The sequence below is a fragment of the Oncorhynchus kisutch genome, linkage group LG17, assembly GCF_002021735.2.
Source record: "Oncorhynchus kisutch isolate 150728-3 linkage group LG17, Okis_V2, whole genome shotgun sequence".
NCBI classification, from domain to species: domain Eukaryota; kingdom Metazoa; phylum Chordata; class Actinopteri; order Salmoniformes; family Salmonidae; genus Oncorhynchus; species Oncorhynchus kisutch.
The window spans coordinates 72,614,581-72,635,119 of record NC_034190.2 but is presented as its reverse complement, the minus strand read 5'-3'; the positions used below and the strand labels follow the sequence as shown (position 1 = coordinate 72,635,119).

General features: G+C 41.0%; 1 protein-coding gene across 1 annotated transcript in view; it reads left to right on the top strand.

Moving 5' to 3' along the window:
* Nucleotides 1–6,703: 6,703 nt before the first annotated feature.
* Nucleotides 6,704–20,539, top strand: part of LOC109908253 (teashirt homolog 2) — an 85,941-nt gene continuing 72,105 nt past the window's right edge. Inside the window, exon 1 of the mRNA XM_020506843.2 lies at nucleotides 6,704–7,222. Within this exon, the coding sequence (XP_020362432.1) occupies nucleotides 7,183–7,222 (40 nt within the window). The 5' untranslated portion in view covers nucleotides 6,704–7,182. The remainder of the gene's footprint in view (nucleotides 7,223–20,539) is intronic.

The window sequence follows — 20,539 nt, the reverse complement described above, 5'->3', positions numbered from 1 at the left end:
TTAGAAAAGGAGTTGGGATTCATTGTCACCACTGTCTTTATTAAAAAAGGAGTTGGGATTCATTGTCTCCACTGTCTTCATTAGAAAGGAAGTTGGGATTCATTGTCTCCACTGTCTTCATTAGAAAGGAAGTTGGGATTCATTATAGTCACTGACTTCAATAGAAAAGGAGTTGGGATTAATTTCCAACTCCCATAAAATATGTAGATCATTTTAAGAGATCTATACAAAATAATTCAGACATAAAAACTGGACAAATGTAAATCAAATATCCCTTAAGACTTATGATTGCGTTTGTATGATACTACTATATCAACTGAGTCTTATCTTCATTATGCATGCATAATTATGAGATCATGAGATCAAATCAAATTACTTTCTATTTTCAGAGTCAATTAGAAAAATATTGATTGGCTACAATCAGGCAAATGTTTGCACAGCAGGCAACCACCAACCTAAACTTCTCAAGTTAGAATCAGATCAGATCTCCCATAATTGAGGGTGGCAGAACAGCAGACCACCCTCTGTAGCTGTCAACAAAATGCGTCAGGGATGCATCCTGCCATCCTTCCTGGGCTGGGTGATGGACACGGAGAAGGAGCACTGGAAATGTCCATCAGCATCCTTTAGCCAGTGCCATGTGCTGAACAAGACAGCTCAGGTCTGAACAGACACTGACAAACCCAGGGTGGACACACTGTCGACACAGACTAAAGCAATGCCAAGAGACAAGTGACAGGTTGCTTTGATGCCTTACCTAAGTGCCCACTGCAGTAGGCCCACATGCAAACAGGGAGGCAGAAATAGGCACACGGAGTGGATGCTCTCATGCTCACACACACACACACACACACACACACACACACACACACACACACACACACACACACACACACACACACACACACACACACACACACACACACACACACACACACACACACACACACACACACACACACACATTATTTTAAATATACCCTAAAGATACATATAGGCCATCACAAAGGTTTAAACTGCAGAAACTCAGGGAAAGGCAAAACGATGTACTAACAGCAGGCCTACAGTTCACTAACATGTGCAATACATTGACATACAGCTCTAGACTAGGTAAGATGTAGAGCTCTAGACAGCGTGTTCAATGTTCAGTACTTTAACAAACAAATGCTCTTTTTCTTTTTAAGCAATTACCTGCCACAGGGTGAACCTTATAGGATCAAGTGAAATGTTTGAGATAAATCATTAAAGACACTGACAGGGCATTTATCTTCACTCCTGCTTTACTGTTTCAAGTGCACAACATACACACCGACACAGACACATACCGACACACACACACACACCAACACGCATGCACACACACACACACACACACACACACACACACACACACACACACACACACACACACACACACACACACACACACGCACACACACACACACATACACACACACTCCCTGAACCCAATGGGTGTTTTTGAACAGCCCTGCTGCTTAGTCCCAGTGTGCCTCAGTGTGTGTTCTTGTAAGAACACCGTTGCATGTGTCAATCCTCCAGTGGATCCATGTTCTTAAAGCGCTTCATTTTGAAATCAAGCATGAATAATTAATTAATTTCACAAGGCTTCCTTAACGATATATTACAGGAGAGGAAATAGGTCAAGCGACTCGATGGTAGCCTATGCCAAAACTGATATATTAGGATTGATACTGGGTGGTTTGAGTCCTGAATTCTGATTGACTGAAAGCCATGTTATACCACAGGTATGACACAACATTTTGTTTTACTGCTCTAACTACGTTGGTAACCAGTTTATAATAGCCAATATACCACCAGGCACCACGTTGCGTTGCGCTTAAGAACAGCCCTTAGCCGTGGTATATTGGCCATATACCACAGCTCCTCGGGCCTTATTGCTTAAATATTATCCTAAAGATATCAAGGCCATTGTTTAGTCAACTTAGATAATAGACACCAAATTTAGAATTAAAAACAACAGAGATGTTTAGATCCAAATACAATATTCTTGGTCATTCTCTAACATGTTAGTCTTGGCAAACTTTGACAAGGATTTCTCACAGTGGAGCGTTTGCTTCAAGGTTAGCAATCAGAGCATAAAACAGTAAAACCATTGTGTTAGTCATTGTCATAAATATGTGCATTTCAAATTACTCCAAATTAATATACAAAGTTCTCATGCAACTAATTGTAATATAGTTTGATATTTTATTGAGGCTCTTAGTTCTTTTGAATAGTTTTTTTCCCAAACTGGTTTCTATATTTGATTTTGAAATGGGCATCTGCTGCTAACAGTATGCATATGTTGTTGTTCTACTTTGTAACCTATGACTCTCAAGATGGATCACTGGCTGTCCGTCTCACATGAAATTTCAGCTTTGAATCAAAAACAGGTTTGGATTCCCTAGGCCTTCCTTCTTTCATCATGGTGTCATGATGCTGGCCTAGGGGTAGGTTTATGACAGTCATAAATACCTCTCCCCCTTTTTTTCCCTCTTTCTACCCTACTGATGTGACTATTGAAAATCCCTTGATTAACATAGAGATTCTGGGAACATCAGAAGGTGGGGGGAAATGAACCATATTTTGGTCATCCAACCAGTTGAACATGTGCGTTGGTACTTAATGAATATGATGTCAGTTCGGTTGTCATCTGAGACATTCTCATCAATGATAAGATGTCATAAACTGTCCAGTGGAAAGCCAACACATTATAGTTATCAGATCCACATGGAATTGTTGTGCAATTTAAATGTTTGAATATGAAATTATTTGTGAGGGGATGAAATGTGATTTTAGCTTCTAAAATGTAAGAATTGGGTTTTCATGAGTGAATTAGGCCTGACTCAGTGGCCCGCCCACGTGAAGAGACATTGGTTATAAACTATGAAACACACCCTCCTCTCCCTTCCTATATAAAGCCTTGAAGACAATATAACTTCATGTTCCGGGGACATTAAGGCGACGGCCTTGACGTTAGAAGGACAGGTGACATCTACAGAGCAAAACCAATCTCAGCTACCTAACGAAATTAGCATTGAATTCCCACGTGAAGAGGACGATCGATACGTCGAATATGATGAATTTCGACAATACCAGCCAGAATATAGCATGAGCATATAAGCATGGCAACGGAGTATGAACTTTGAACTCTGATTCACTCCAGCCACCAAGCGTGGACTGGGAAAGGACAGACAGGGTATACCGTCTACCACACAACGACGTTACTAAAACGAGTACAGTTTACCACCAGAGACGCTCTTCAAAGGATGGAATAACTCCTGGGCAACTCGGCCTTCCATCTACCACCAACCTATTGAAGCGCAGCTCAGAGTAAATATTCATTGCATTTTCCAAATGGGCTATAATTTAGAATGCATAAGATCCTGTATTTACGATAGAGTAGCTGCCTACGGCCCGATAGAGATACCACTTCTCTCTTTGTTCTTCAGTCTTCCCGCTCTTTCACTCAAACCCAACCCCCTTTTCTCTGTGTCTAACCAACTGTCATATCTGTTCCGTCCGCTACGGACGTTTTCCTTTATGAAATAATTTGTAATCAATGTATGGTTCATTCTGTGTATATGTAATTCTGTGTGATTAGTTAGGTATTTAGTAAATAAATAATTAAACCCAATTTTGCATTGCGGATTCAACTTGTTAGCCAGGGTTTGTGAAGATAACCAAGAATTTACAACTTTCATAGGGGACTGAAATAAGGTAACGATTAATATTGACTGCTATTGATGTAAAATATTACCAGGTCTTTAAGAGTTTATTCTGAGGATAACTGCTCTATAAATATTATTTCGTGGTGCCCCGACTTTCTAGTTAATTACATTTACATGATTAGCTCAATCAGGTAATATTAATTACAGAGAAAGGATTTTATAGAATAGCATGTAATATCACTTGATCCGGCATAGCCAAAGACACGACAATGGCTAGTATATTTTAATTAGACTGGCTATGCTGCTCGGTTTTGTAGCCAACCTGCGTAACTAAATAGTTGAACCAAATATGCAAATGAGTACTGGGTTGTTGGGTTGTTGCAACATTGGAAACAGTCACGAGGAGGTGAAACTAACTGCTCTTCGTGAATTCCAGAACACTGATTTCCTTAAATAAGAAAATCCTTGTTCAACATGAGGTCGTGGTCAAAAGGTTTTTATTTTGTTTCACATACACTATATATACAAAAGTATGTGGAATCCCCTTCAAATTGGTGGATTAGGCTATTTCAGCCATGGCCGTTGCTGACAGGTGTATTAAATCGAGCCCATAGCCATGCAATCTCCATAAACAAACATTGGCAGTAGAATGGCCTTACTGAAGAGCTCAGTGACTTTCAAATTGGCACTGTCATAGGATGCTGCCTTTCCAACATTAAACTTTTTTTTTTTACAGAGACATTTGAGAGATTTTTTGACAAAAAAAATGTGACTGATTGATGTCAAAGTGCATGTTTGTGCCTTTCTTGTGTTAAGTGAACATGGATTACATGTTTCATCATTGAATGAGTACATGTGAGCAACATCATTTGCAATTGGAATATGTTATATGATTTTATAATGTTGGGGTTTTGATATCCTCAGACAGACAAAATTCTAACTAAGTATGCACAGATCAGTGTGTCTTTGTTTACGGCCTTCTCAGCATGCAGGCAACACAATGCATCTAATTGCTGCAACCCTGAACATTTTGGAAGCTTGAAGCCACAAGTGTCCACAGTTAGGAACATAATCCCACTAAAACTGGTTTGTTAAAATATGTTATGGTTGTGGATCATCAGCTATGTGGTGGAAAATCCATAAGCAGCCAAGTAAGAGAGATGCAGCCGTGTAACACTGAAATGCTTGACAAAAAGATGTGAAATTGTACTATAGCATAGACTAGTAGCAATATACAATATACTGTATATACACTGATTGTACCAAACATTAGGAACACATGCTCTTTCCATGACATAGATTGACTAGGTGAATCCAGGTAAAAGCTATGATCCCTAATTGATGTCCCTTGTTAAATTCACTTCAATCAGTGTAGATTAAGGGAAGGAGACAGGTTAAATATGGATTTTTAAGCCGTGAAACAATTGAGACATGGATTGTGTATGTGTGCCATTCAGAGAGTGAATGGGCAAGACAATATTTAATTACCTTTGAATGGGGTATGGTAGTAGGTGCCAGGCGTACCGGTTTGAGTGTGTCAAGAACTGCAAAACTGCTGAGTTTTTCACGCTCAACAGTTCCTTGTGTGTGTCAAGTTGGCTGGATGTCCTTTGGGTGGTGGAGTCAACATGGGCCAACATCCCTGTGGAACACTTTCGACACCTTGTAGAGTCCATGACCCGACAAAGGCGTTTGTATCCCATAGATATCCCATAGACATCAATGCATGCACACACGCACACACACACACGCATGCACACACACACACACACACACACACACACACACACACACACACACACACACACACACACACACACACACACACACACACACACACACACACACACACACCCTCCCATAGACATCAATGCATGATTTACACAGACGCACGCACGCACACACACAAATAAGAACACACACCCCTGAACTGAGGGGAGCTGGGTGGCGGTGTACACACACACATGCTTCTTTTGAAACACACAGCCGGGACCGGGGTGGGTGTTAAAAGCTGTCAGACAGGTATGGCTGGGGTTGCATCTAAGCCGTGATTGATCACACCGGTTCAGGCCGAGTTCAGGGGAGGTCGCTGGCATTGTGGGTAAGATGACTGATATCCACATCAATGGCATGATGGAATATTATTATGAAGCCATTTGTAATGTAGGGACGGACTGGTCAGGGCAAACCAGTTTCTCAGAAAGGGTTTGTGAGATCATGTTGCACTATGAGGACCACAGAAGTCATCCATCATATTACCTAAACCTAGTTTCTGATTATGTCATGATTATGTCTATGTAATAGGAACACAATTTGTCTAAACCCCTACTTACCTCAATAATCTAGTAAGGACATTTCTGGTGAAGCAGTTGGTCAATTTCTCCTGCAGCATTGCAATTCTCAAACAGAAATTGTAGAAATGGGCGGCGATTAGACATAATTATCACTGTACAAGATATTTCAAAAATATTAGAGCACAATATTACAGCACAAAACGTGTTTTTGTGGGGGTAAATGTGAAGTTGATGAACATGATGCTACGCAAGACTGATTCACAGATTACAAAGACATAAACAGGTGTTTTATACTTCTTATACAACTCTATAACCTCATAATATAGCATTTACTATGTTTGGAATTAATTTCAGTTTTGAAATGCCTATTTCTTTCTTCCTTTCAAAACCTCAGCAAAACATTGTGAAAACAAAAGGTAATTTAAATCGATGACGTATAGTACCTTCTTTAAAAAAAAGTTTCTACCGGGCCATATCCTGGTATTTTCTCTGGCCCCTGTCCCTTTAATAAGTTATTGAGCATAACAAATGTATGGTTTCCACTAGCTTCCATAGCCATAAAACGAAAATTGGCACAAAATAAAGTCGCTTTTTGGTCTTACTTTAAGGTTAGCAGTGTTGTTACGGTTAAGGTTAGGTTTAATATAAAACAATATTTTACATTTTAGAAATGGGCGGGGTTTAGACATAATTATGACTTTGTGGCTAGTGACGACCAAATGTCTGACTGCCTTCAGCAAGTCCAGTCGAGGAGGGAGGAGTTTTTAATGTTCAGTTTGTACTATGTATCGATGTTTGCTGGCATCGCCTCACCCTGCCTGCTCCTTGCGTGATATAGCCTACTGTACCATTACCCAAACGTTTTACGCTCTTCCTTCCATATATGCTATTTAATACAAGGTGCTCTCAGAACCTGACTGGCATCTATCTGACGGACGTCGTCCTATGGCTTTGGTGGACCGAAACGGAAAGAAAAGGAGAAGACAATCCGCCCTATATGATCTAGGAACCGTGAAAGAAGAAGAATTGCTTTGACACCTGCATTGCCCAGGCAACGTTTTCTGACTCTGGATTTTATAGTAAGGGGAAAGAAGTAGCCTACTCTGAGAGCAAAATAGAGTCGCTCGCTCTGCATGGACTAGCTTATTAGACTGCATACTGATTTCACCTGGACAGAGTGAGCTACGAGTTAAAAAATGCCAAGGAGGAAACAGCAGGCGCCGAAAAGGGCTACGGGTAAGAGGACATTCACACGTATATTGGTATTGAACAATATTAGATGTTATTATCAAACTGATATAGCCTCTTTACTGACCCAAAGCGAATATCAAAGTGACGGTAATACGAGATGACAAAGGTGCAATTTATTCAAATATACTCGAGTATTTTTTTATAATAAGTTAAAGTTTTCTGTTTTTGAATAAGAGAGAGATGCATAGGCTATTATGCGAACATATGTGGGGGTAATTTCATTGAATTAGTCTACTTTAGGGTTTGTAATTTAGTCCAAGTCATTCGAAAATAGTTTTACTAGAAAGCACAAGTTGTGTGTATTACCATAAACGATTAAGACGTGCGTAAAAGTACATTTCAGATGTGTGCTTCGAGTAGGCTGTCTGAAACAGTTTAACTTACAAATAACTCTTATTATTTGATATCACGGACAAATGGAGAACAGAGTACCTTTTGGCGTGTGTGTGTCTACTGTGTTATAATGTGTTTAAACAAGATGGAGAACACCTGAGACAATCATTGACAACCACTAACAGTGTAATGCAAATGTTATGTAAATAGTTATACCTGACTGTCACTCAGTAAACTGAATACATACAGTAGGCCTACATCATCTACAGTGCAAGGTGTAAAATATGAACAAAGCTCTGTTGCCTAAATGTAGGTGTTATGGGTCATCAGGAAAAATACATGCACATCTTTCAAATAAGGCTAGAGTTTGTGTTGCCCTTAGTTTTTTGTGTGTGTATTTCTCAGTGTGGCCTTTCTTCATGTCATGACAAATAGTACTGTAGTGCTAAAGGTCATCAGTGTGCCAATACTTGGTTTGTTATGGTGACCAACTAATTTCAGTGTTTACTAATCGGGTTACTTAAGCCAGATCGATCATTACCAAAACCATCAGGCTGTCCTACTCCTTCTTTCATCCTTTGTTACCTCACTCTGCTAAATAATTGGTGTTAATGCTCAGTAATTCAGGCCATATACATCACCTGTATGATTAACCTTGTTCTTTGACAGTGTTTCCACCATTGTAATAACGCACTGTAGTGCAGACCAGTGGCTTTATTAAAATAGGGACTGAAAATATTTGAGATGATGGATATGAATTGATTGATAAAAGGTATTGTCAGTGGAGGTGGCAGGATGGGGTGGGTATAATTTGTGCAACGTTCCAACAGGAATCTGTTCCAAAAACTAAAGAAATAACAAGGTTGCCAACAAACAACGCATACAAAGTTGGATAGCGGCCGAATAAGATACCGGGTAGGGAGTGAGCTATTTCATAGTTTTCACTCACCACGTTATTTTAGAAAAATGTCTCTAGTAGCCTATGGACAAAGATTAAGAATACGCTACGTTGGTGAGTTGATGCCTATTCGGCAGCTAGTTAGCTAGGTGAATTGATCATGCTACTTTGTATGCGTTGTTTGTTGGCAACCTTGCACTTTATGAAGTTTGTGGAACAGATTCCTGTTGGAACGTTCCACAAATTATACCGACCCTGCAGTTCAGTGGGTTTCGAAGTTATCACTCCTTTTTATGATTGCAGATGTAGGCACCAGATGGTGGTTGTTCTCTGCCAGTAATGGCAGATCAATATAGTCGCTTAAGATCGTGAAACCCTTATCTAATAGACACCCACTCAAGTGTATGGACGCACACACACAGACCGACAGAAAAGCACCTCCAAACACACACACTCATCCTTATATACACACACACACAGTGCCTTCGGAAAGTATTCAGACCCCTTGACTTTTATCACATTTTGTTACGTTACAGCCTTATTCTAAAATGGATAGTAAAAATAATAAAGAAGCACTCTACACACTACCCCATAATGACAAAGCGAAAACATTTTTTTTTTAAACTTTTGCTTATTTATTAATAATAAAAATAGAATTTATTACATCAATAGTCAGACCCTTTGTTGTGAGACTCAAAATTGAGCTCAGGTGCATTCTGTTTCCGTTGATCATATTTGAGATGTGTTTTGACAACTTGATTGGAGTCCACCTGTGGTTATTTCAATCGATTGGACATGAATTGGAAAGGCACATACCTGTCTATACAAGGTCCCACAGTTGACCGTGCATGTCAGAGCAAAAACATAGCCATGAGGTCAAAGGAATTGTCCTTGGAGCTCCGTGATGGTTTTGTCAAAGCACAGATCTTGGGAAGGGTACCAAAAAATATCTGCAGCATTGAAGGTCCCGAAGAAAACAGTGGCCTCCCATCATTCTTAAATGGAATAAGTTTGGAACCACCAAGACTGTTCCTAGAGTTGGCCGCCAGGCCAAACTGAGCAATCAGGGGAGAAAGCCCTTGGTCAGAGAGGCGACCAAGAACCTGATGGTCACTCTGACGGAGCTCTAGAGTTCCTCTGTGGAGATGGGAGAACTGCAGCACTCCACCAATCAGGCATTTATGGTAGAGTGGCCAGACTGAAGCCACTCCTCAATAAATGGCACATGACAGTCCGCTTGGAGTTTGCCAAAAGGCACCTAAAGACTCCCAGACCATGAGAAAGAAGATCCTATGGTCTGATGAAACCAAGATTGCTCAGGACCTCAGACTGGGGCAAAGGTTCACCTTCCAACCAAACCACGACCCTAAGCACACAGCCAAGACAACGCAAGAGTGGCTTCGGGACAAGTCCTTGAATGTGTCAGAACAGTGGCCTCGGACTTGAATCCAATCAAACATCTCTGGAGAGACATGAAAATAGCTGTCCAGCAACACTCCCAATCTACCCTGACAGAGCTTGAGAAGATCTGCATAGAAGAATGGGAGAAACTCCCCAAATACAGGTGTGGCAAGCTTGAACTGTCATACCCAAGACGACTCAAGGCTGTAATCGCTGCCAAATGTGCGTCAACAAAGTACTGAGGAAAGTGTCTGAATACTTATGTCAATTAAAAACAATTTTTTTTTTTTTGTATTTTTTATACATTTGCAAAAATTTCTAAAAACCTGTTTTTGCTTTGTCATTATGGTGTATTGTGTGTAAATTGTGGGGGGGGGGGACGATTTAATACATTTTAGAATAAAGCTTTAACGTAACAAAATGTACAAAACGTCAAGGGGTCTGAATACTTTCCGAATGCATTGTAATGTACATACCTACATACACAAAACACCAGTCTCAATGTCAACAGTGAAGAGGCGAGTCCAGGATGCTGGCCTTGGCAGAGTTGCAAAGAAAAAACATACCTCAGGCTGACCAATAAAAATGTACAAATTAAGATGGCCAAAAGAACACAGACACTGGACAGAGGAACTCTGCCTTGAAAGCCAACATCCCGGAGTCGCCTGTTCACGTTGAGACTGGTGTTTTGCGGTTACTATTTAATGAAGCTGCCAGTTGAGGACTTGTGAGGTGTCTGTTTCTCAAACTGGACACTCTAATGTACTTGTCCTCTTGCTCAGTTGTGCACTGGGGCCTCCCGCTCCTCTTTTCTATTCTGGTTAGAGACCGTTTGTGCTGTTCTGTGAAGGGAGTAGTACTCAGTGTTGTGCGAGATCTTCAATTTCTTGGCAATTTCTCACATGGAATAGCCTTCATTTCTCACAACAAGAATAGACTGCAGAGTTTCGGAAGAAAGGTATTTGTTTCTAGTCATTTTGAGCCTGTAATCGAACCCACAAATGATGATGCTCCAGATACTCAACTAGTCTAAAGAAGGCCAATTTTATTGCTTCTTTAATCAGAAGGACCGTTTTCACCTGTGCTAACATAATTGCAGAATGTTTTTCTAATGATCAATTAACCCTTTTAAAATTATAAACTTGGATTAGCTAACACAACATGTCATTGGAACACAGGAGTGATCGTTGCTGATTATGGGCCTCTGTACACCTATGTAGATATTCCATAAAAAATCTGCTGTTTCCAGGGATAATAGTCATTTACAACATTATCAATGTCAACACTGTATTTCTGATCCATTTTATGTTATTTTATGTTTTCTTTAGAAAACAAGGACATTTCTAAGTGACCCCAATCTTCTGACCGGTAGTGTATACACACACACACATATATAGTTGAAGTCGGACATTTACGTATACCTTAGCCAAATACATTTTAAACTCAGTTTTTCACAATTAACATAGGTCAGTTAGGATCACCACTTTTATTTTAAGAATGTGAAATGTCAGAATAATAGAGAATTATTTCTTTCAGCGTTTATTTCTTTCATCCTATTCCCAGTGGGTCAGAAGTTTACATACACTCAATGAGTATTTGGTAGCATTGCCTTTCAATTTCGGGTAGCCTTCTACAAGCTTCCCACAATAAGTTGGGTGAATTTTGGCCCATTCCTCCTGACAGAGCTGGTGTAACTGAGTCAGGTTTGTGGACCTCCTTGCTCGCACATGCTTTTTCAGTTCTGCCAACAAATCTTCTATAGGATTGAGGTCAGGGCTTTGTGATGGCCAGTCCAATACCTTGACTTTGTTGTCCTTAAGCCATTTTGCCACCACAACTTTGGAAGTATGCTTGGGGTCATTGTCCATTTGGAAGATCCATTTGCAACCAAGCTTTAACTTCCTGACTGATGTCTTGAGATGTTTCTTCAATATATCCAGGTAATTTTCCTCACTCGTGATGCCATCTATTTTGTGAAGTGAACCAGTCCCTCCTTTAGCAAAGCACCCCCACAACATGATGCTGCCACCCCCGTGCTTCACGGTTGGGATGGTGTTTTTCGGCTTGCAAGCCTCCCCCTTTTTCCTCCAAGCATAACAATGGTCATTATGGCCAAACAATTATATTTTTGTTTGATCAGACCAGAGGATATTTCTCCAAAAAGTACGATCCTTGTTCCAACGTGCAGTTACAAACCATAACTGCACACTGGCTTTTTTTATGGCAGTTTTGGAGCAGTGGCTTCTTCCTTGCTGAGTGGTCGATATAGGACTTGTTTTACTGTGGATATAAATACTTTTGTACCTGTTTCCTCCAGCATCATCACAAGGTCCTTTGCTGCTGTTCTGGGATTGATTTGCACTTTTCCCACCAAAGTATGTTCATCTCTAGGAGACACGTCTCTTTCCTGAGCGGTATGACGGCTACGTGGTCCCATGGTGTTTATACTTGCGTACTGTTTGTACAGATGAATGTGGTAACTTCAGGCGTTTGAAAATTGCTCCCAAGGATGAACCAGACTTGTCGAGGTCTACCATTTTTTTTCTGAGGTCTTGGCTGATTTAAAAAAAAGATTTTGCCATATTGTCAAGGCATTGCGTTTGAAGGTAGGCCTTGAAATACATCCACAGGTGCATCTCCAATTAATGTCAATTAGCCTATCAGAAGCTTCTAAAGCCATGACATCATTTTCTGGATTTTTCCAGGCTGTTTAAAGGCACAGTCAACTTAGTGTATGTAAACTTCCGACTCACTGGAATTTTGATACAGTGAAATAATCTGTCTGTAAACAATTGTTGGGGAAATTACTTGTCATGCACAAAGTAGATGCCCTAACCAAATTCATTAAATCCTACAATGTGATTTTCTGGATTTTTTTTTCTCATTTTGTCTGTCATAGTTGAAGTGTACCTTTGATGAAAATTACAGGCCTCTTTCATCTTTTTAAGTGGGAGAACTTGCACAATTGGTGGCTGACTAAATACTTTTTTGGCCCACTGTATATACACTGCTCCAAAAAATAAAGGGAACACTAAAATAACACATCCTAGATCTGAATGAATGAAATATTCTTATTAAATACTTTTTTCTTTACATAGTTGAATGTGCTGACAACAAAATCACACAAATTATCAATGGAAATCAAATTTATCAACCCATGGAGGTCTGGATTTGGAGTCACACTCAAAATAAAGTGGAAAACCACACTACAGGCTGATCAAACTTTTATGTAATGTCCTTAAAACAAGTCATAATGAGGCTCAGGAGTGTGTGTGGCCTCCACGTGCATGTATGACCTACCTACAACGCCTGTGCATGCTCCTGATGAGGTGGCGGATGGTCTCCTGAGGGATCTCCTCCCAGACCTGGACTAAAGCATCTGCCAACTCCTGGACAGTCTGTGGTGCAACTTGGCGTTGGTGGATGGAGCAAGTCATGATGTCCCAGATGTGCTCAATTGGATTCAGGTCTGGGGAACGGGCGGGCCAGTCCATAGCATCAATGCCTTGCTCTTGCAGGAACTGCTGACACACTCCAGCCACATGAAGTCTAGCATTGTCTTGCAATAGGAGGAACCCAGGGCCAACCGCACCAGCATATGGTCTCACAAGGGGTCTGAGGATCTCATCTCGGTACCTAATGGCAGTCAGGCTACCTCTGGCAAGCACATGGAGGGCTGTGCGGCCCCCCAAAGAAATGCCACCCCACACCATGACTGACCCACCGCCAAACCGGTCATGCTGGAGGATGTTGCAGGCAGCAGAACGTTCTCCACGGCGTCTCCAGACTGTCATGTCTGTCACATGTGCTCAGTGTGAACCTGCTTTCATCTGTGAAGAGCACAGGACGCCAGTGGCGAATTTGCCAATCTTGGTGTTCTCTGGCAAATGAAAAACATCCTGCACGGTGTTGGGCTGTAAGCACAACCCCCACCTGTGGATGTCGGGCCCTCATATCACCCTCATGGAGTCTGTTTCTGACCATTTGAGCAGACACATGCACATTTGGGGCCTGCTGGAGGTAATTTTGCAGGGCTCTGGCAGTGCTCCTCCTGCTCCTCCTTGCACAAAGGTGGAGGTAGCGGTCCTGTTGCTGGGTTGTTGCCCTCCTACGGCCTCCTCCACGTCTCCTGATGTACTGGCCTGTCTCCTGGTAGGGCCTCCATGCTCTGGACACTACGCTGACAGACACAGCAAACCTTCTTGCCACAGCTCGCATTAATGTGCCATCCTGGATGAGCTGCACTACCTGAGCCACTTGTGTGGGTTGTAGACTCCGTCTCATGCTACCACTAGAGTGAAAGCACCGCCAGCATTCAAAAGTGACCAAAACATCAGCCAGGAAGCATAGGAACTGAGAAGTGGTCTGTGGTCCCCACCTGCAGAACCACTCCTTTATTGGGGGTGTCTTGCTAATTGCCTATAATTTCCAACTGTTGTGAAATGTATTGTCAATCAGTGTTGCTTCCTAAGTGGACAGTTTGATTTCACAGAAGTGTGATTGACTTGGAGTTACATTGTGTTGTTTAAGTGTTCCCTTTATTTTTTGGAGCAATGTATATCACACACACACAGTTGAAGTCAGAAGTGTACATACACCTTAGTCAAATACATTTAAACTGAGTCTTCTTGGGTATGATGCTACAAGCCTGGCACACCTGTATTTGGGGAATTTCTCCCATTCTTCTCTGCAGATCCTCTCAAGCTCTATCAGGGTGGAATGGGAGCTTTGCTTGACAGCTATTTTCATGTCTCTCCAGAGATGTTCGATTGGGTTCAAGTCCGAGCTCTGACTGGGCTACTCAAGGACATTCAGAGACTTTTCCCGAAGCCACTCCTGCATTTTTAATTTTTTTTAATTGATTTATTTCACCTTTATTTAACCAGGTAGGCAAGTTGAGAACAAGTTCTCATATACAATTGCGACCTGGCCAAGATAAAGCAAAGCAGTTCGACACATACAACGACAGAGTTATACATGGAGTAAAACAAACATACAGTCAATAATACAGTATAAACAAGTCTATATACGATGTGAGCAAATGAGGTGAGATAAGGGAGGTAAAGGCAAAAAAGGCCATGGTGGCAAAGTAAATACAATATAGCAAGTAAAACACTGGAATGGTAGATTTGCAGTGGAAGAATGTGCAAAGTAGAAATAAAACTAATGGGGTGCAAAGGAGCAAAATAAATAAGTTAAATACAGTAGGGAAAGAGGTAGTTGTTTGGGCTAAATTATAGGTGGGCTATGTACAGGTGCAGTGATCTGTGAGCTGCTCTGACAGTTGGTGCTTAAAGCTAGTGAGGGAGATCAGTGTTTCCAGTTTCAGAGATTTTTGTAGTTCGTTCCAGTCATTGGCAGCAGAGAACTGGAAGGAGAGGCGGCCAAAGAAAGAATTGGTCTTGGGGGTGACTAGAGAGAGATACCTGCTGGAGCGTGTGCTACAGGTGGGAGACGCTATGGTGACCAGCGAGCTGAGATAAGGGGGGACTTTACCCAGCAGGGTCTTGTAGATGACATGGAGCCAGTGGGTTTGGCGACGAGCATGACGCGAGGGCCAGCCAACGAGAGCGTACAGGTCGCAATGGTGGGTAGTATATGGGGCTTTGGTGACAAAACGGATTGCACTGTGATAGACTGCATCCAATTTGTTGAGTAGGGTATTGGAGGCTATTTTGTAAATGACATCGCCAAAGTCGAGGATTGGTAAGATGGTCAGTTTTACAAGGGTATGTTTGGCAGCATGAGTGAAGGATGCTTTGTTGCGAAATAGGAAGCCAATTCTAGATTTAACTTTGTCTTGGCTGTGTGATTAGGGTTGTTGTCCTGTTTGGAAGGTGAACCTTCGCTCCAGTCTGCGGTCCTGAGAGCTCTGGAGCAGGTTTTCATCAAGGATCTCTCTGTACTTTGCTCCGTTAATCTTTGCCTCGATCCTAACTAGTCTCCCTGTCCCTGCCACTGAAAAACATGCTGCCACCACCATGCTTCACCGTAGTGATGGTGCCAGGTTTCCTCCTGAGGTGACCCATTGGCATTCAGACCAAAGAGTTCTATCTTGGTTTCATCAGACCAGAGAATCTTGTTTCTCATAGTCGGAGAGTCATTTAGGTGCCTTTTGGCTAACTCCAAGTGGGTTGTCATTTGCCTTTTGCAGAGGAGTGGCTTTCATCTGGCAACTGTACCATAAAGGCCTGATTGTTGGAGTGCTGCAGAGATGGTTATCCTTCTGGAATGTTCTCCCATCTCCACAGAGGAACTCTAGAGCCCTGTCAGAGTGTCGCCTGTCGGGTTCTTTGTCACCTCTCTGACCAAGGCCTTCTTCCCAGATTGCTCAGTTTGGCCAGGCGGCCAGCTCCAGGAAGAGTCTTGGTGGTTCCAATCTTCTTCAATTTAAGAATGATGGAGGCTACTGTGTTCTTGGGGACCTTCAATGCTGCTGAAATGGGTTGGTACCTTTCCCCAGATCTGTGCCTCTACACAACCCTGTCTCGGAGCTCCACGGACGATTCCTTCGCCCTTATGGCTTTGTTTTTTTTTCTCCAATCAACTGAATTTACCACAGGTGGAGTCCAATCATTGTAGAAACATCTCAAGGATGATCAATGGGTACAGGATGCACCTGAGCTTCATTTCAAGTCTCATAGTAAAGGGTCAGAAATCTTATGTAAATAAGGTATCTGTTTTTTATTATTTATAAATTGGCCAAAATTTCTAAAAACCTGTTTTCACTTTGTATTGTGTGTATATTGATGAGGAATAGTTTTTATTTAATCCATTATATAATAAGGCTGTAACAACAAAATGTTAAAAGTCCAAGGGGTCTAAATGCTTTTTAATTTTTTTTTATTATTATTCACACACTAAGTATTTTTGTCCCACAAAAATCCCTTTTCTTAAAAACAATGTGTCCCCAACCCACTATTATCCTGGGAACTTTTGAAAAGATGCCTAAGATCCCTTTACACGCTCTCAGCTGCCTCGTCTGTAATCTGGTAAATGTGTCAGCCCTATAGAGAAATAAGCCTTCCTGAAGAGTTTCTTCATTGTTGAGGTAATTGTCTCCTCTTTGACAGGCACATTCATCAGTGGCTTAATGGTCAATCAAAAGTTGGCAGGCAGAGTGTTTCCATTCTTTCCTATCCACTACATTAGGAATACTTAATCAAAATGTCTCCCGGTAATGGTTGTGAAGAGTTCATGACTGACTGATCCGTTGTCTGTGCCGATAGAAAATTAACAGCTCGGCACCGGAGAGATGTTGGCCTGCAGATAAACAAATTGTGTATTAATATTTCATCTTCAAGACCTGGGATGTGCTAGCAGGCAGCTGAATATTCCTGTGCGTTGTTGTCATTTTTCTCACTCGCTTTTTTACCCCCTCTGTATTCTTGAAGGCTCTTTGCAGCTGTAACTCATTTCGCTTGATGACTTTACTGGGGTTACAGAGAGTGACGACAAATTGATTACCTGGCAGAGCAAGAATGGTGCGAAGAGAGACACGGACTGACAGTCATGTTATAATAATATGTTTAATGATGTGTGGATGGGAACCGGGAGAGAGGGCTATTGAAATGAGATGCAAGGATTTTTTTTTGTGCAGATGTAGTAGGTCTATACCTCAGTGAAAATGTGATTTTGAAGGTTTAATGAAGAGAATGTCCTCCGCTACAGCCCATTAATTTATGGGACATTTTGTTTGAGGCGAAAGACATTCATGCGAATTTCAGTTACAGTATTAGATTTGCTCATCATTCATTGAACGTAAGGGTGACTTAGTTACAATTCCTTCCTGGCACCAAGGAATATGGGATGGAGTATAGGAAAGCATTTCAGTGTTTTGTTTCATATGTTGCAGACACATGCAACCCTATGACTGGACTAAATACTGTAGCTCTAGCTGTGCCTCAAACCGTTAGCCCAATTTTGCTTTTAAACAAGATACATTGGACAACAAACAAAGGCTTTAAGTGTTGCAGTGCCAGTACGTGAGTGACAGTAGCTTGTGGGGATTGGCAAGCTGAAAGTGATTTGTTCTGGAAACATCTTATCATCTAGGCAGATGTTGTTTATTCTAGTTCATGTAAAAAGAAAAGGATGTCCAGAGTAGCAGTTTGATTTGAAAGACAAAAGATGAAAGGTAAGGGCACCACCAAATATAGAAGTGATACATTTTCTGTCCTATTTTTCTATAGAAGATTATAACCGTTGCTAATTATTGTGTTTTGTACCAAAAAGTGTTGACTTTGTCAAAGGTCTTGATGGCTTAGTTTTGCTCATATTGAGTTGTCCTCATATTTAGTATAAGAGTAATATGGGGTGTGTTGTGTGATTTTGGAATGATAAATGCCGTTTAGCAAATGTTTTTTTATCCAAAGAGACTTAGTCATGCGTGCATACATTTTTCGAGTGGGTGGACCCAGCAGGATTCAACCCACAATCTTGGCATTGCAAGCACCATGCTCTACCAGCTAAGCTATAGAGATCTCATTACATTTCACGACAGTGAGGTGAGGTGACAGCAGGTGTGGATAGGTAATAGTCTGAGAGGGAGTCAGTGCGCCCCCCCTGCTATCTATGTGATAAGAACAGAGACTCCTATGCCCTCCAGCGAAATGATCTCTCCTGTGTGGAAAACAGACTGTTATGATTGGTCTCAAGGCGAGTGCCTGACTGCCTGTGCATTGTTGCACCGTACCTCCTCAGTCACAACGAGACTGCAGCCTACAACTGCAGCTTGCAACTGCTCATTCACCTTGCGTTCCCTCTGAGACCTGTACTAGTTTCCAGGCAAATTACACAATTTGATATGCCATTGGGCTGGGTGATTCAGGTGTCCATGTGATCATCGTAGCAGAAAAAGGCTTTCTTGTTATATTTTTGTTCCTCATTAAGGCAGACAATAACTAGAATATTGGGAGTTTATTTTAAGCAGGCTAAATCTCAAGGATCAAGGAAATTTGGCCACAGCACTGTGCTTTGTCCAGGTTCCAGATACAATGGTTTAATGACTGAAATGGGGAAAAGACTGAAGAGTAAGGGCTGTTCATCTAAATGTACTTTGAAGATGAAAATGGGGAAGGATTAGTAGAGATAATGTAATAAAACACTGTTCCTGCTGTGTGAAGGATGTTTGTATATGACGAAGTACAGTGGAGGATTTCCACTTGCCAAGAGCACTGCATTCTTGTAAGTATGCAATAAGCACATTTACCCTGTACATCACCTTATAAAACACAGTTTACTCCAACACAGGAAAGACGAGGACTACCTGAGAATTGTTGAATGAAATGTATGGTTGTAAACCTACTTTTTGGACATATGGCTCTGAAGGCAGTGCTGGATCAGGTATCTAGCGCCATATGCCTCAAATGGATACATCCATATAAATCCATATCTGTTCTATTTGACCCAATTCACAGAAGAATATCCTGTGTTGTATATATGATATTCTCTCATTTTAGTTGTATACACATCATATTGTAAGTTACTTAAATTGTGAAAATAATAAAAAGGTAGTGTGTGTGAGATTAGCATAGAGAAATTTCAAATTTGACGACAGCACCTCGAGAATCTATACAACATTTGAGCAATTTAGTGCTTTTGAGGTTGTTTTTGTTTTGAATCTTTTATTTTTGGGGGGTTTTGATTATTTCATTATTTTATTTATTTACACATAATGTGGGTTGAATGCTGTAACAACACAGAATAAAACAATTTAATACCAGTCCCATTGTTAGTGTCTGCCCATTACTGCTAATCGGTTATTACCCATAATGTATTTATTCACATTACTTTAATCAAATATTTCAGCGGTTGTGTATATTACATTTGATTACTTGATTATTTTATTCTCAAGTCATCAACTCATCTCTATAGAGCTGCTGCCTATACTGTATGACAAACATCATTTCAAAGTAAATAAGGCTTACTTTTATGACTGCTGAATACCTACTATCAATCACTTCGATTGGGTATTTTCAGGTAGAGACCTCGCGAATTAACTGCTCTCTATCCCTTTCCATCACGCATTCTTCTCTCTTCTCTCTCTCTCTTTCCTTTTCTTCCCCACACTAACCTAATGTGGCAGGCGTAAAAGAAACACACAGACCAGACAAGTAGGCGTGCAATGGATTATGGTCATTGTAGTTAGTTTAGCGCAGACAATGTGGTAAATGATGTAGAATTATTGGTCTGTTGGAAGCTACAACTCCCTACAACATCACACAGTTCGCAGTAGTGATCTGATTTATCTTTAGAGAAACTGTGCAAAGTGCACATTCAACTCACTGAAAAAACACACATAATAGAACTGATTGGGTCAATTAGTTGTTTTAAACAAAAAATAATCAACATTTTGGTTAATTGCTCAGTGCCAATGAATGCAAAAAAATCTAAAACGCAGTGAAAACATTCATCGGAAGTTATCTGCGGTGTACCTGATTTGCTTCTAATTAAATCCTTAATAGGCTTAAATTAAGATGTAAGATGCAAATTAACTCTCAGCAGTTACTGTCTGCAGGAGCTAGGACAATATTGTGCTAATGGTGTGATCTGTTACAATTTATAAAGGTAAGCTGACTTCATACTGTGGCTCTATGCTTTTCCTAGAGGTCAAAAGGCAGTTCAATTTGCATTGAAATGTTGTTCATATTTTAGCATTCATTCTTAGA